Consider the following 18,137-nt stretch of genomic DNA (forward strand, 5'->3'; position numbering starts at 1 on the left):
TGATGTGCGATCACATCGGAGGACAGAGAAATTAAATAGCAGATCAGACTTTTTTTTTTTGTGGTCGCCGCTATATGGTTATTACCGGTGATCACAACCCGGGGTCTGTAAAAACTGACCCGAATCATGTTCTTTAAGGTCTCATCTACCCCCGGCAGCTGAGACCCCAAGATCTGCTGGGTGTTGGCCGGCAGATGTCGGCGGGTGCACTGCACATGATCCTGCCATTTTCTTCCCAGGTGAAGATGGTGGCGCCCATGGGGGGAAGCATGTGGAGCACCTCTCCTTTGATGTGCGATCACATCGGAGGACAGAGAAATTAAATGGCACATCTGACTTTTTTTTGTGGTCGCTGGTATACGGTTAATACTGGTGATCGCAACCCGTGGGTCAGTAAAAACCGACCCGAATCATGTTCTCTGGGGTCTGGGCTACCTCCAGCAACCGAGACCCTGGAGAAAATCTGACTCTGGGGGTGCTATACACTTTTTATACAGCGCCATTAATTAACGGTGCTGTGGTTTAAGTACCCTTAACTACCGCCGTTAAAAGGCGTATCGGCGGTCATTAAGGGGTTAAAATAAAAAGCAAAACTTTTGGTTGTTACTGTATCTCGACTTCAGCAAAGAATTTGATATAGTATATGATATTATCCTTATTGAAAAAATTACCGAATATGGGATTGACAAGGTTACGGTTAGATGGATTCATAACTGGATCTCTGATCATTCTCAAAGAGTGGTGTAAATGGTTGCACATCCAATTGGAAAAATGTTTCAAGTATCACAAGGCTCTGTCCTAGCCCCAATGTATTGTATTGTATTCATTGTATTGTATTAATTAATACTTGTACTACATCTTATCATATTGCACATAGAGGCACATGACACTATTCACATTACGCGATTGTTGTCTTCAGGATTAGGGCAGCACAGTCTGTACCCTTAAACTAGCACTTAGTCTGTACAGAGATGCTTAGGCTCTTTAACGCAACATTGCAGAACTAGGAAAGTTTTATTCTTTATTAAAAAAAAGATACAGTGCTTGACAAATATAAAACATAAGGAAAAAATAGACATACATAAAATGCGCAAAAACATGTATAAAAGCAAATAGGAGAAAAAAGCAGGAAAGTCCTATACTTAATAGTGTTCTTTAAAAAAAGTAATTTTTTTTCGGCTCCAAGGAACATGAGTCAAATTGGAAATACAAATCCAATTGGCTTGGGTCCCTAACTTGTGTCACTCTAAGAGGAATAGTCTTCTGATGATTAGAGTTGAGCAAATTTTTCAAAATTCGGTTCCGATTATGATCGGTGGTGAATATTGTATTTGCAAAATTCGCCGAACACAGCTGAAGGTCTGTGGACAATAGTAGTAAAAATGCACAAATATGTTTGGAATCGATCATCAAATCAAAACCACGAATATGGCAAATTTAGGTTTGGTGACCGAATCCGAAGATATTCGCTCAACTCTACTGATGATATACATTTCAGCTTTGGGGATGAGTTGGAACATAATTTTGTTCTTCCTGGGTCCACCCAGGGGAAGGATTCTTCATTACGCAACTTACCTTCTTCAACCATCATAAATGAGATACTATACACAGGGATATCAACCTTGAATGAAAATTGTTACACTCACTGTTACATGTCACTCATTTGGTATAGAAGCCATATTCTTCCACTGGGCTGGACTCTGAATTGTCAGAGGAAAGGTGTTGTATAAGGTGTCAGTAGTGTAAGTAAGGTGCTAGCAATGTTAACATAAGTTGTCAGTTTGCCATGCTGGTTATCAAAAATAGAACAGACCCAACGTCATTTTTTTAAATTAATTTATTTATAGTGCAGACACTAGCTGATGAATATTGCCATCAGTGGCACCTGGTTTTGCTGTTATTAGCGTCAGCAGACATAGGCTGATGGGAGTAGTTCTCTCTCATTAGCCAACGCCTCTGAGACCGGAGGTAAACTTTTTACCACCTGTCACAGCTGCTGGCTGTCATATGAACCGCAGCTCTCTGACTGACAATAATGATCTTACCGCCAGTCTGAGGCAGTGTTTGCCGCCAAGGCTGTGTAGTCAGAGTCGTATAGTCCGAGTCGGTGTTCATTTTGGTGAAGTAGGAGTTGGAGTCGTTATAAAATGGTCCGACTCCTAAAATATATAATAAATTGGGTACAGTAGTACAATGCAGGATGTGCTTTAAATGTTTTCATAATAATTTGGGAAAGTTCTAAAATGTCTGTTCTGTTCCTGATCTAAGGATCTAGGATTTTAGTTGAGATGAATCTGTGCTGTACATGCTCAGTAATGATGCAGTGCTGTGGAGTAAGGAGCCGGGGTTGGAGTCAGAAGTCAGGGATATTGAGGAGTCAGGGTCAATCGGAGTCAGGAGTTTGGCTTACCGACTCCACAATCCTTTTTGCTGTGCTGTCAATGGATGGTCGGGCCCACCATCAATCTGACTGGGTTTCAGGTCCATGTTCAGGTTCGGGTCAGGTACCGGTCCGATATCTGAACTGAATTTTTTTTACTTAATCGGCTGAACCCACTGAACCCAATCAAGTTGGGGTGCGCGCACCACTATTTGTCGGCCATCTGATATCACTTTTAACAGTACTTTTATCCTCAGGGCCTAGACACATGGGTGAAGATATCACTAGTGTAATCTGTGTGGCTGTGCAGGGATCCAAGAGTTAATGGGCTAATTGGCTAATTTTTACCTCCAAAGCAGGTGGAATTGTGCATAATAAGGAGCCCATATATTGTTCTTGCACATGGGGCCCTCTTTGTCTGGGTCCACCAGTGCATAGACAGTACAATGAGGACAGGTTGAGCTGTGATTGATGGAAGTTTGCATGTATACTATAACTACAAAACGCTTTATGCTAAATCTTTCTTTTCTGATCCTCTGCATTTATAATGTTTTCTGAGCTCCCACTTGTTGCTTCTAACCAAGACCCTCACTGTATACTGTAGTCCCTATCTCATTTGTCAGATGCCTTTAGTCACAAAGGACCAATATATTTCCTTTGGCTGATGCCTCTGTTCAGTTGTTTGAGTTCCTGACTTATCATTAGTTATATTTTTAGGGTAAACAATATTGTGGAGAAGTACTATCGGGTATCTTAGTATATATAGTGTGTAAGGAATAAGCTACTCTATCGTGGGTGCTAAGAGGTCATCACTAATGTGTGGGGAGCACTAAGGGGAAATTACTATGAAAGCAAAGAGGCACTAAGGAGGCATCCTTACTGTGTAACACTATAAGGGTGACCAAAGGGACTTTATTACGATGAGGGGGTACAAGGGGCGCATTATCACGGAATGGGGCACTATTTGTGCCATAAAAAATTGCAACAGAAAATAAATGCCGTAATTGCCCACAAGTCAACTGCAATAATTGCAATCAATATCTTTGCCTCTGTATATATGTGTAAATTGAATTATAGATACATATACAGTATATACACTGTATGTCTGTATAAGCAATTTTAATCAGTAATTGAACTATTATATGCACTTTGGCAGTTGATCCTTGTTGTGTCGGATTTATCCTCGCTCTGAATGATAATCTGTTTAAATCTTTGTGCATTGGAACGTTTTGCATAAGTCCTTGCTTATAGTACATCCAAATGCTGGTGATTTATGAAGGAATAACCATTTCTCTATTTTATCTAATCAAAAGAACTGTATTTGTTTCTAACAAACAGACTGTATACTATTATGAATCTGGTTAATGAGATAATCTACATGTGAATTCTGGCTCAGATGTTGAGGGGTACTCTTGGCAACGGTAAAAATACTGCAAAAGAGTTGTGACCAGATTGATATTATTTTGTTATATGTAGATTTTTTTGCAATTTTAATAAAGTTTATGCTTTAACCAAGGATGTAGAAATTACTTAAAAAGTGATAGCATATGCCAGCTGATATGCAATAGTAAGACACACATTCTGCGTTTTACCGTCCATATAATGTATACAGTAAATAATGTATACAGATGTTATATAAAAAGCCATTCATCGTCCTCCCATCAGTCCAATAGTAAAAGATCAGCAATTGGGCATAAATTGTAAGGTCTTTGGTCATAATGCAGCTCAGTGGTTAGCACTGCAGCCTGGCAGCACACGGATCCTGGGTTCACATCCCACCAAGGTCAAAATCTGCTAGGAGTTTGTATGTTCTCGGGTTTGCATGCGGTTCCCCCCACACGCCAAAGACATATTGATAGGGAATCTAGATTATAAGCCCCAATGGGGACAGTGATGATAATTTATGTAAGGTGCTGTGGAATTAATGGTGTTATATTAGCGAGTAAAATCAATAAATAATGCCAAAAGTGCAAAGACTGAAGTAAATAGAAACTGCAGCAGTTGAACACTGTGAAATTACCCTGTGTGATGTGCGCTTCATATGGTTTGCTTTAAGCAACCTTAAAAATAAAAAAATCTTAAAATCAATCAAATCCAGAGGTTTTCGAAGTTCTCTCAATTAAAGCCACAAGATCTCCAGCATACGTCATCCCAATAAGGATGAGATAAGTGTCAGCTGAGGAGCCCACGCAGCCGGGGTACCTCAGTGTATGCAGACACAACCGCCAGATGTGTAAGCATTAGATGAAAAGAAAGGTTTAATCCGGATGGGACACGTGCTGATCGCCTCTTAAAAGCTTGCTGCTCTGGTAGCTCCGTGCTTCCCTCGGCTGATCTGATTGTATGCTGGGGGAGAAGGAGGAGTAGGAATCCTGACAGCACGTGCCCTCAGGTCACATAAATGCTTGTTTCATATATAATACATGATCAACACGTAATGGTATCATTGTCCCCTCTAAGCTTTACACTCTGGATATGATAGTGTTAAAAATAAAAGATGCTGTTGCCCGCCATATCCGATACTCAGGGAGTATTATACTTATTCTTTCTATACTTCCAGTGACCATAGCGCAGTTGGTCTATAAATAAGTGCAGCAAGAACATTACAATATCCACAATTATAACAGTTTGTATCAGCCTGCAAAAAAAGGTCATGTGTATACTATGAATCCAGCAGATTAGACCCATATATAATATGGATTCAATAAAAGAGTCTACTTTTGGAAATTTTTCAAACATACAATAGTAATGACACTATGATTTCTCTATAAAATGATGAAACAAAATGTCAGCTCACCAGTTCACCATCATGGCCGCGTTGTTTTCGGAAATAAATGGTAATTCTCCCCTGACTTGTAGAAGGAACAGCAGAGAGAAAAGGTCAACGATGCAATAAGACATGTCTTGAGTATCCAAACGAAGTAAGTGCCAAAAAAGTTAGGGCTGCAGTGTGCCCTGGTTGCACTGGTGCTGAATCCTGTACCCAGAACTAGTGAGTGCTGTGTGCCCAGCGCAGTGGGTAGTGCAGCCCATATACAGTCCATCTGGGCTGGGAGGATTCTGATTGCAGGATGCATGACAAAGAGCAGGACACAGATTGTAACCAGGGATTAGTAAAATACAAAAATCCGATTTTGCACAGGGAAAGCATCAGTCATCAATGGATTTTCTAGACCTCATCATGCTCTCAGTAATCACTTTTCTACGTTCTGACTTCTCATTTGTTGTTGTGTTCCTTGTACCCAGAATTGTTTGCAATGTATTTATAGTATTTGTAGTAATTTGGACTGGACATCTTACTATGTATCTCTCATTCCTTCCTAGGTGAATACACAGTGATGACTGCACACTTCCATTTAAAAAGAAAAATTGGCTATTTTGTTATCCAGACCTATCTGCCGTGTATAATGACCGTCATATTATCCCAGGTGTCATTTTGGTTAAACAGAGAATCGGTTCCTGCTCGAACAGTATTTGGTAAGTGTAAAGTCATCCTTAGGAAGACATAATATTATATAGTAACTGGCACTTGTTGCTGAATTATATATTTGATATATTTTAGTGTATTTAATTGTACTTCTCATTAAATTTTCCTTTGTACTTAAAGCAGACCTATCAGTTCAAAACAGCTCACCATCTGGGAGCATTCGCTAATACTACAAGGATTATGGTGTTAGAGGATGGATGTTTTCTTTTAGAAAAGAAAAAAAAACATGTCTTTATTGTTCCACAATGAAGATAGGGCATGCTGTATGAAAATTGGAAAAATGGTGACTTTTTGAGCATGATGTGATTAAAAAAAACTAGCTTTAAAAGAAAACTAACAAAACTGCCTATAACTGCATGTTGTCAGGGAATGACAAATTATTATTATTATTATTTATTATTTATTATTATAGCACCATTTATTCCATGGCGCTTTATGGAGCGCCCCCACTGCCGCAGGGCCGAGGGGTACCTGGTACCGGGCCTCTGAGTCTCTGTTCTGGGGTTGTCACGGTGGCTAGACCCGGTCCGTGACCCTGCTGGGCGTCCAATGAAAGGTGTGGATGGTGATGATGTTGTGGTGGTGCGGTGCAGCTCGCAGTAAATAACGAGGACACCAGGTTGCAGTCTCTTTACCTCTTTACTGAAGGCTTCAGGATCCTCAGTCCGGAATATGGTTAACCGGGCTGCGCAAGTCCGGCCGGTCCGATGGCGCCTCCAGGGTTCCCTTTGCAGGTGGAAATCTGTGCCTACCTTCTAGCGCTTGTGTGTTGTGGTCCTCCCCTGCTGTGCTTACGGGATAGTCCCCACAACTGTTTTGTCTGTTTCTGAAGTTCCCTCACAACTCAATTATGATGTTCTGCTTCGTCCCCCAGATGATATGGCTAGGACGCACCCGTATGACGGGTAGGCTCGGAGGTCTTCCGGGACCCTAGAGTCGCCTCTCTCCAAATGTTGCCCCCTATGTCTTCTTAGGTGATTTGAGTGAGACAGCCAGCCTATAACTGACTGTCCTACCGTAGGTTTGAAGTAAGGCCTGGAGCTCTATACTTCCTCGGCGTTCCGGCCACCGGCTGCGCGCCTCAGTAGGATGTTGCCTCGACTTACAGCACGACTCCTACTGGTGTTTCTCCTTGTTGTGTTGATCTCGTTTCTCACTCAGCACAATAAACCTTGCTTCTTGTCCTTTCTTGGGGTACCACCACAACGAAGTGCAGGCGCGGTCCCGTAACGTTCTTTCTGTTCGCTAGGCCGCTGTCAGGATCCCACCCCTGACAAGGACCCCCCTGAATCTTCCCCTGCAACACCCTCTGCCACAGGATGTTGCCTGGTTCCAACCCAGTCAGCTTCTAACTAACTTCCTACCTAACCCCCAGTTTTACCAAGTTGTGAGGAGTGGCCTAATACATAGTGCCCTTAGCTCCCCCTGGAGACCAGACTGTGAAGTGTATTGGTGTCTGTGATACCTGCTCAGGTGAACTCCTTCAGTGCCATCAGACGCACCATAGCCCCCTTAGCGGCGGAGCATCAGTACTGCAATGACCAGGACTCTGGGGCGCTGCACTCCCCCCCGGTTAAATCCAGTACTCCTGGACTGGGAAGAAAACAACAATACATGTCAGCAAAAAGACATACAATTTTGAAATGCAATAACAATAAGTAAATTTGAATAGAGCTTCCCTTTATGGGAGGTGAGGACACTTGAATGTTACAAACATGGTTAAATACTTTAAATAACATACTATAAATAACTTTTTCTTACCCAACCGGGTATTCTACTAAGTGCAAATTTTTGAACAATAATTTAACGTTGTCTTTAAGGACGTACACACTGAATCCACTAAAGACCTTCTTATAAAACACTATAAGGCTAATCAACTTTTCTTCATTTTCCATCTTTACATCTGCAGGACCGCCTGTCTTTCTGCCCCAGGCCTACTGCCTCTCGTTCTATTGCAGGAATGCCCCTTTCTGCCCGGGCCTACTGCCTTTCTGCTACTATACACAGTATAGAACTTATCAACCTTCTCTCAGTTCAAGATCACTGAGCCATCTCTGTATGGCTCCTAGGAGGACTCACCGACTAACCCCATACGGGTTGTAGCAGCAAAACAGCAAAAAGACAAACAGTTAACTATTTACATGTTCAAAATATTAGGACATTTACTTGAACCACTCAGGAGGCAGCACCGGCGGAGGCAACCCCTTTGGATATTGCCCGCCGCCTGGTACTGCGTAAGGGGGTTTGTTGTCCCATCTGGGGGTCTGCGTACCCACTGTCTTCAGCTCTGGGGCAGCAGGGGCACCGACCGCCTGAAGAGGCGCCTCCTTGGCCACAATGGTGGTCGAGGTGACGATGCTGCAGGTCGTGGTTTTGACAATGGTGCACGTTGGAGTGACCACGGTGGTCTTGGTGATGATCGTGGGCTGACCACAAGGGGGCGCCTTCGCTACGGGGGCCAGCTTCACCGGCACCTTAGTCGGGGGTGTCATGGGGTTTCGCTTCTTATGGACATTCAGGGCGAACCACTCCTTTTCCCCAAAATGCCGGGTGTAAGTGACTTCGTCCCCCGGGTAGAGATCCCGGTCTGGATGGCCTTCTCTAAGATGAGACTCCACATCCCGCCGGTTGACGAAGACTTCGGCGTACAGGCCCGGCTCTTTTATAAAGCCCCAGCCTCTGCGGAGCTTGAAGGCAACGACGGCGCCCTGCCTGCGCGGGGCCTGGTGGGCGGCGGGGTCCTTGCGGGCCCGGTCCTTGACCGCCAAGTCTTTTTGGTGGTGGGCCTCTAGCCTGGCATGGTACGCCTTTTCCTTCTCCTCCCACTGCTGTTCCAGCTGGGCCTGGTATTCTTCCAGTTCAGGGCCTGCACCATCTCCCCTTCCTGTGTCTTCACCCCGGGGAACCCCATGAGGTTGGATCCTGGGTTCACCCAGCGGCACACTGTGCGCTCCGCATGGACCTCACACAGCAAGGTGGTTGGTGGAATCAGGGCTTTCAGGAAGTGTTCCATACACGTTGTCTCCTCCCATGGTAACAGACGCTGGAGTCTATGGGTCCCAGGGAGAGGGGGTGCCGTGACGGGGCCTATCAACAGACCCTCAGCCAGCGGGACAGGGTCGGCGGACTCACCAGTCTGTGCAGGCCCCTCCTCCTTGGTCGGCTCCGCTAGATGGGAACGTCGGCTGGAGTTCCGGCAGCGACGCAGGGTCAGGCGTTGGAAGGTCCTCCACCGGCGCCTCCATCCGCAGCTGGAGGAGTTGTTCGATCAGGCCTTCCATTTCAATCTGCAGGAGGCCGGTCCCAATCGCGGAGAGCTGACCACTGTGCTCGTCCGGGTGGCTGGGGGAGTCCTCGGCTCCGACCCCGCATTCCTGGTCTGAGCGACTGGTCATGACGTCCTCCACGTGGGTCACTTCCTGGTCTTTTTCCCGCTCTCTCCTTCGTGGGCGGTTTCGTTTTCTCTGCCTCTGCCCACCATTGAGAATCAGGAGGCGGATCTCGGCTGCTGACGGACACATCCTCAAGGTACAGAAATATTTAGACTGGGCGGCCATTGTCTTTTGCGCTCTTCAGCTGGTCCACGCCCACTCCACGCCCCTCTTCTTCTCCCGCGCCCCCCTCAGCGCTGTAATGGCGGCTGGTTTTGGCGGCAGATGGCAATCCACAGTCTTCGCAATAAGTCACAGTCTAAGCACAATAAATCACAGTTCCAAGGCACACATGACCCGACTCCCCAGGCCCAAGTAGACCCTGTTCGCGACGCCAAGTTGGAGCGCCCCCACTGCCGCAGGGCCTCTGAGTCTCTGTTCTGGGGTTGTCACGGTGGCTAGACCCGGTCCATGACCCTGCTGAGGGGCGTCCAATGAAAGGTGTGGATGGTGATGATGTGGTGGTGCGGTGCAGGTCGCAGTAAATAATGAGGACACCAGGTTGCAGTCTCTTTACCTCTTTACTGAAGGCTTCAGGATCCTCAGTCCGGAATACGGTTAACCGGGCTGCGCAAGTCCGGCCGGTCCGATGGCACCTCCAGGGTTCCCTTTGCAGGTGGAAATCTGTGTCTACCTTCTAGCGCTTGTGTGTTGTGGTCCTCCCCTGCTGTGCTTACGGGATAGTCCCCACAACTGTTGTGTCTGTTTCTGAAGTTCCCTCACAACTCGATTATGATGTTCTGCTTCGTCCCCCAGATGATATGGCTAGGACGCACCCGTATGACGGGTAGGCTCGGAGGTCTTCCGGGACCCTAGAGTCGCCCCTCTCCAAATGTTGCCCCCTATGTCTTCTTAGGTGATTTGAGTGAGACAGCCAGCCTATAACTGACTGTCCTGCCGTAGGTTTGAAGTAAGGCCTGGAGCTCTATACTTCCTCGGCGTTCCGGCCACCGGCTGCGCGCCTCAGTAGGATGTTGCCTCGACTTACAGCATGACTCCTACTGGTGTTTCTCCTTGTTGCGTTGATCTCGTTTCTCACTCAGCACAATAAACCTCGCTTCTTGTCCTTTCTTGGGGTACCGCCGCAACGAAGTGCAGGCGCGGTCCCGTAACGTTCTTTCTGTTCGCTAGGCCTCTGTCAGGATCCCACCCCTGACAGGGACCCCCCTGAATCTTCCCCTGCAACACCCTCTGCCACAGGATGTTGCCTGGTTCCAACCCAGTCAGCTTCTAACTAACTTCCTACCTAACCCCCAGTTTTACCAGATTGTGAGGAGTGGCCTAATTCATAGTGCCCTTAGCTCCCCCTGGAGGCCAGACTGTGAAGTGTATTGTGTCTGTGATACCTGGTCAGGTGAACTCCTTCAGTGCCATCAGATGCACCATAGCCCCCCTTAGCGGCGGAGCATCAGTACTGCAACGACCAGTACTCTGGGGCGATGCACTTTACATGTGAGGAGGGGTGTACATAATAAAAACAGGTACAATAATCTTAAACAATACAAGTCACAACTGGTACAGGAGGAGAAAGGACCCTGCCCGCAAAGGCTCACAATCTACAAGGGATGGGTGAGAATACAGTAGGAGAGGATAGAGCTGGTCGTGCAGTGGTTTGGTCGATCAGTGATTACTGCAGGTTGTGGGCTTGCCGGAAGAGGTGAGTCTTCAGGTTCTTTTTGAAGGTTTCGATGGTAGGTGAGAGTCTGATGTGTTGTGGTAGAGGGTTCCAGAGTAGGGGTGATGCGTGAGAGAAATCTTGTATACGATTGTGGGAAGAGGAAATAAGAGGGGAGTAGAGAAGGAGATCTTGTGAGGATCGGAGGTTGCGTGCAGGAAAGTACCGGGAGACCATGTCACAGATGTATGGAGGAGACAGGTTGTGGATGGCTTTAGATATACCTATTCAGTCATTACCAACATTTGGGGGCTACAATGTCTCTAGGAAAGAATGTTTCATAGTACAATATCTGATGGAGTATACCACAATTCCTTTCCGTTGGAATTGGACAAAAGTATAAAACTGGTGGCATACAGCAGGGATGCAAAACCATTTTTGGTCCAAGAGCCACATTAACATGCTGAACCATTCCCATCGGCCGCAATGAAAATTAAAGGATGTATTGCCTTCTGCGAAATTTACAGAATATCAGAAGTATCTACCATAAATGTTTGATAGGTGGAAATACTACAGTGTTTCTTTATGCTTGCGAAATGCTCTGGGTGTACTAAATTCTATTAGTAAGCTAAGCTGAAACATAATTACACATTTAAGAATATTCTTTGCAGATTCAGAGATTAACAGGCAAGGGCATAATGACCATGGTAGCAGAGGTCGCAACCGCAATCGGGCCCGGCGAGTTAGTGGCCTGCCGACACCAGCAGATACTTCAACTGGCTGTGTGTACTCGGACACATGTGAGGTGAAAGGGAATATGCCTCTGACCATCACCTACTATTAACCTTTTGCATATAATTTGCAGCAGGTGTTCTATTTTATTAGGAATGTTCATGGACGTTGAATAAATTATTGCCTGCAGTGCTAATCACCAGCCACAGGAGGCCACTATTTCCCTTGTAAAGGCTAGATAACAGTGATGGCCGAGTATACTCATTACTCGAGATTTCCCGAGCATGCACGGGTGTTCTCCAAATATTTGGATGTGCTCAGAGATTTAGTTTGTGTCGACGCAGCTGCATGACTTGCGGCTGCTAGACCGCCTGAATGCATGTGGGGATTCCCTAACAAACAGGCAATCTCTGCATGTACAGGCTGTCTAGCAGCTGCAAATCATGCAGCTGCGGTGACACAAACTAAATCGCCGAGCACACCCAAATACTTGGAGAACATCCGAGCATGCTCGGGAAATCTCAAGTAACGAGCACACACGCTCATCACTACTAGATAAGTCTGGCTTAAAGTAGTTTGTGCAGGATTTGTATTCACAGTTACATAGTTCTGAGAGGAGACATAGAAACAGCTATTCTGTTGGCAGAGACATATGGTATGTTAAATTGGCTCTGTTCTGCTGGTTTGTACTGCAATTTGGACAGAATCGAATGGAGCCAGCAATTGGGAGGAAGTGCCTGGCAGGAAGGGGTTGGTTCACTGGCCATCTTGGGAGAGGGAGGTGAGATCTGGAAGTAGGAGGACAGGTGACTTCTCTGTCGAGCACCATCAGCAGAGTTGGGTTTTCCAGGCAGAAAAAGACCGCACCAGGTAACAGAGGATACCATCCTGTTCCAGTTTCACTGTCAGGTGAGAAGTTTGAAGTGACAATGTCCACAGGAAGCAGCAAAGCCAAGATCCCTAGGATTCAACATCTGTGACTTGCTGGTGGGCCCTCCTGCAAGTAGGCTGTGATACAATGCACTGGTTAGAAGCTCAGCATCTTTTGGTCAAACAGCAGTCGTCCAGGCAGGCTCATCTCTGCAATGACACAATGACTAGACACAGGTCGGTAAGTCCTGTGCTCATTCCCACCAAGAAAATTACAGTTGGAGCATGAACGCAAACACAGTTATTTTGGTGCCAAAGTCAGACAGGCAGATACAGGCACTTAAATGCATCAGTGCCCATCAGACTCAGTTTGCTGAACCACTTGTGACTTACAGAAATTATAACAGTAAGGGGAATCTACCAGATTATAGAGAAGTGTTTGGATGAGCAGTCCATTGCATTCACAAAGTCTTTATATTGAACACAATGGTGTATAATTCAATAACTTCTAGGTTCTACCTAGTTGGTTTAGAGTCATTTTGTTAGGTTTGTAAGCTACTGTGCTGCATCACCAATAGGCCACCCCTGGCATTCATTTGATTGTTCCAGTTTTCCAGCTAAATGCTGGATAGCCGTGCTAGACGGGTGCACAACTAGGTAAATTATAGTAACGTAGTCAACATTTCCGTGCCTACTGAGTGACACAGTACTGTGGTCCCTGTCAGTTCTGACCTGGTGTGGGTGAATTAGCCTATTGCATTTAGTTGGTTGGTAGAAGCTCACTTAGTCTGTGTTTAACAGTAAAACTTCATTAGATAAGTTTAGTGATTACTTCTTTCCTTGTCCATGGTTTCCCTGTATCCTGGGGAGCCTACCCCGGTCCATGGCTTTTCCAAACATCCAGTTGATATGTATTGCTATGCACAGACCCGCTGGGTCCCTGTGCGGCAATACGAGCTGATGGCCAATCAGATGCCAGCAGCTGACATCGGCGTGCACGTGACAGGGTGTATGACAGTTACATCATGCGTTCCTATTGCTTGCACGCTGAATTCAGCGACTGGCTTCAGAAGTGGACACCGCGTGGTGTGGGAGCAGATGAGAGTTGAGTAGATTTTTATCTATGCATTAAAGAACAGCGGCAGGATTGGGCACATATACCAGGATAAGGGACATATTACCAGAATAGGGCCCAGGATACATGATATATATCAGGATAAAGGCCATATTACGATGGGCTCCATGATAAGGGATATATACCAGAATAAAAGATATATTACAAGGATGGATGGGGATATACAGTTGTGCTCAAAAGTTTACATACCCCTGCAGAATTTTTGCTTTCTTGGCCTTTTTCAGAGACTATGAATGATAACACCAAAACCTTTTCTACACTCGTTGTTAGTGGTTGGATGAAGCCATTTATTGTCAAACTACTGCGTATTCTCTTTTTCAATCATAATGACAACCCAAAACATCCAAATGACCCTGATAAAAAGTTTACATACCCTGGTGATTTTGGCCCGATAACATGCACAGAAGTTGACACAAATGGGTTTGACTGACTACTAAAGGTAACTTCCTCACCTGTGGCCTGTTTGCTTGTAATCAGTGTGTGTGCATAAATCTGAGTGGGTTTCTGGGATCCAGACAGACTCTTGCTTCTTTCATCCAGCTACTGATGTTTCTGGATTGTGAGTCATGGGGAAAGCAAAAAAATTGTCAACGGATCTATGGGAAAATGTAGTTGAACTGTATAAAACAGGAAAGGGATACAAAAAGATATCCATGGAATTGATAATGGCAGTAAGCAGCATTCAAACTGTGATTAACAAATAGAAAATCAGGGTCTCTGTAAATACAAAACCATTGTCAGGTAGACCAACAAAAATTTGTCCACAGCTGCCAGGAAAATTGTTCAGGAACCAAAGAAAAACCCACAAATAGCATCAGCTGAAATACTGAACTCTCTGAAAACTAGCAATGCGGCTGTTTCAAGATGCACAATCTGGAGACAATAAAAAAAAATGGTCAAGTCACCAGAAGAAAGTTATTACTGCGCAAATGCCACAAAGTATCTCACCTACAATACACAAAACTGCACAGAGACAAGCCTCAAAACTTCTGGAACATGGCAATTTTGAGTGATGAGACCAAAATTGACCTTTTTGGCCACAACCATAAACATTACATTTGGAGAGAGGTTAACAAGGCCTAAGGTGAAAGTAACGCCATTCCTACTGTAAAGCACAGAGGTGGATCGCTGATGTTTTGGGGATGTGTGAGCTACAAAAACACAGGAAACTTGGTCAAACGTGAAGGAAAGATGAACGCAGCATGTTACCAGCAAATACCGGAGGCAAATTTGCAATCATCATCCCGGAAGCTGCTCTTGGGACATACTTGGACGTTCCAACATGACAATGATCCAAAACACAAGGCCAAGTCGACCTGTCATTGGCTACAGCAGAACAAAGTGAAGTTTCGGGAGTGGCCATCTCAGTCTCCTGTCCTCAATATCATTGAGTCACTCTGGGAAGATCTCAAGTGCGCAGTTCATGCTAGACAGCCCAGGAATTTACAGGAACTGGAGGCTTTTTGCCAAGAAGAGTGGGCATCTTTACCATCTCAGAAAAAAAGAACCTCATCCACAACTTCCACAAAAGACTTCAAGCTATCATTGATGTTAGAGGGGGCAATGCATGGTACTAAGAAATGGGGTATCTAAACTTTTGATCAGGGTCATTTGAATGTTTTGGGTTGTCATTATGATTTAAAAAGAGAAAACACAGTAATTTGACAATAAATGGCTTCACTCAACCACTGACCATGAGTGGAGAAAATGTTTTGGTGTTATCATTCATATTCTCTGAAAAAAGATCAAGAAAGCAAAAATTCTGCCGAAGTATGTAAACTTTTGAGCAAAACTGTATATATACCAGGATAGGGCCTAGGATAATGAACATATATCATAGGATGGGGGATATATTTTTACCAGGATGGCACCCAGGTAGAATAAGGGACATATATACCAGGATGGATGGCATACAGTGGGTATGGAAAGTATTCACACCCCATAAAATTTTTCACTTTGTTTCACTGCAGTCACTTGGTCAAATCAAAAAAGTTCATTTTTTTTCTTATTAATATACACTCTGCACCCCATCTTGACTGAAAAATACAGAAATGTAGTAATTTTTGAAAATGTATTAAAAATGAAAACTAAAATATCACATGGTCATAAGTAATGTTGAGCATTCCGATACCGCAAGTATTGGGTATCGGCCGATACTTGCGGTATCGGAATTCTGATACCGAGTTCCGATATTTTTGTGGTATCGGAAATCGGAATCGAAGTTCCCAGTGTATGATTCCCAGGGTCTGGAGGAGAGGAGACTCTCCTTCAGGCCCTGGGATCCATATTCATGTAAAAAATAAAGAATTAAAATAAAAAATATGGATATAGTCACCCGTCCGGCGGCCCCTGGACCTTACCGATTGTAACCGGCAGCCTCCGTTCCTAAGAATGAGGAGTTTAGGACCCTTGATGACGTCGCGGCTTGTGATTGGTCGCATGCCGCTCATGTGACCGCTCACGCGACCAATCACAAGCCGCAACGTCATCGAGGGTCCTAAACTCCTCATTCTTAGGAACGGAGGCTGCCGGTTACAATCGGTAAGGTCCAGGGGCCGCCGGACGGGTGAGTATATCCATATTTTTTATTTTAATTCTTTATTTTTTACATGAATATGGATCCCAGGGCCTGAAGGAGAGTTTCCTCTCCTTCAGACCCTGGGAACCATCCAGGATAGCTTCCGATACTTGTGTCCCATTGACTTGTATTGGTATCGGGTATCAGTATCGGCGATATCCGATATTTTTCGGGTATCGGCCGATACTATCCGATACTGATACTTTCAAGTATCGGAAGGTATCGCTCAACACTAGTCATAAGTATTCAGACCGTTTGCTCAATATTGAGTAGAAGCACCCTTTTGAGCTAATACAGCCTTGAATCTTCTTGGGAATGATGCAACAAGTTTTTCACACCTGGATTTGGAGATTATCTGCCATTCTTCCTTGCAGATCCTCTCCAGTTCCATCAGGTTGGATGGCTACCGTTAGTGGACAGCCATTTTAAGGTCTCTCCAGAGATACTCAATTAGGTTTAGGTCAGGGCTCTGGCTGGGCTAGTAAAGAATGGTCACAGAGTTGTTCTGAAGCCACTTCTTTGTTATTTTTGCTGTCTGCTTAGGGTCATTGTCTTGTTGAAAGGTGAACCTTTGGTCAAGTCTGAGGTCCAGAGCACTCTGGAAGAGGTTTTCATCCAGGATATCTCTGTGCTTGGCCACATTCATGTTTCCTTCAATGGCAACCAGTCATCCTGTCCCTGCAGCTGAAAAACACACCCATAGCATGATGCTGCCACCACCATGTTTCACTGTTGGGATTGTATTGGGCAGGTGATAAGCAGTGCCTTTTTTTCTCCACACATACCGCTTAGAATTATCACCAAAAATGTCTTTCTTCACCTCATTAGACCAGAGAATCTTATTTCTCATAGTCTGGGAGTCCTTCATGAGTTTTTTATCAAACTCTATGCGGGCTTTCATATGTCTTGCACTGAGGAGAGGCTTCTGTTGGGCTACTCTGCCATAAAGGCCCGACTGATGGAGAGCTGCAGTGATAGTTAGCTATGTGGAACTTTCTCCCATCTCCCTACTGCATCTCTGGAGCTCAGCCACAGTGATCTTGGGGCTCTTCTCTACCTCTCTCACCAAGGCTCTTCTCCCACGATTGCTTAGTTTCTACATTAATGTGAAAATAATAAACTTTTTTGAATTTACCAAATGGCGGCAATGAAACAAAGAGTGAAGAATTTAAAGGGGTCTGAATACTTTCCGTACCCAGTGTATATGCAGGATATATCAGGATAGAGAGAAGCGCAGTCCAAATCTTGTACCGGGGGCCCATTGAACTAGGGAAACACCAATGTTCACAGGAATACATTCATTACAAGTGCTGTAAAAGGCAGATTATTAGCCTGCAGCCTGAAGTAAGGTCAGCATTCTTGTTACAATTGCACAGGACATCTCCCACATGAACTTTGGATCCAGGAACAGAAAAAAGCAGTGGCATTGTGTGCATTCTCTTCAGTGCCCTTTCAAGCTGTTTCTTATAGTATGTGATAGATGGCCAGAAAGACTTCCAGCATCAGAGGGATTACCGTAATTCTTTAACTGTCAGGTAGTTAAAGAGGGATAATTTGCAGATAGCAGTGCACATATAGTATTGAATATTTACTGCTGCAAGAAAAAAAAGATTTTATTTTTACAACTAAAGAAAGTACTGTAGTTTCACTTCTTGTACAAGAAAAGTAGATTATTAGCAGATAGATATTAAAATGAAATATTTAAACGTTGATATAATTATGTCACACTCTATTTACTATTCATTTAGAATGAATGATGAAGCATTGCAGGAACACACTCTTTGTTCTCTGGGTTTTCTGAACTTCTCTTGAAAAATATGAATTTCTGATACTGTTAAAGAAGATGAACATGAAATGAGTGGGCAACTGCTACAAAAAAAAGATTTTATTTTTCAGTGAAAAAATTAAT

At 44.6% G+C, this 18,137-nt stretch overlaps 2 protein-coding genes across 2 annotated transcripts in view; one reads left to right on the forward strand and one right to left on the reverse strand.

The window, feature by feature from the left end:
* The window catches only part of GABRB3 (gamma-aminobutyric acid type A receptor subunit beta3), an 820,257-nt gene extending 814,998 nt beyond the window's left edge, over positions 1-5,259 (reverse strand). Inside the window, exon 1 of the mRNA XM_077296875.1 lies at positions 5,178-5,259. Coding sequence (XP_077152990.1) covers positions 5,178-5,191 — 14 coding nt within the window. The 5' untranslated portion in view covers positions 5,192-5,259. The remainder of the gene's footprint in view (positions 1-5,177) is intronic.
* GABRA5 (gamma-aminobutyric acid type A receptor subunit alpha5) overlaps positions 1-18,137 on the forward strand; it is a 413,237-nt gene that overhangs the window by 298,532 nt on the left and 96,568 nt on the right. Inside the window, exon 8 of the mRNA XM_077296876.1 lies at positions 5,705-5,857. Within this exon, the coding sequence (XP_077152991.1) occupies positions 5,705-5,857 (153 nt within the window). The remainder of the gene's footprint in view (positions 1-5,704; positions 5,858-18,137) is intronic.

Source organism: Ranitomeya variabilis, chromosome 3 (assembly GCF_051348905.1).
Source record: "Ranitomeya variabilis isolate aRanVar5 chromosome 3, aRanVar5.hap1, whole genome shotgun sequence".
Classification (NCBI taxonomy): Eukaryota; Metazoa; Chordata; class Amphibia; order Anura; family Dendrobatidae; genus Ranitomeya; species Ranitomeya variabilis.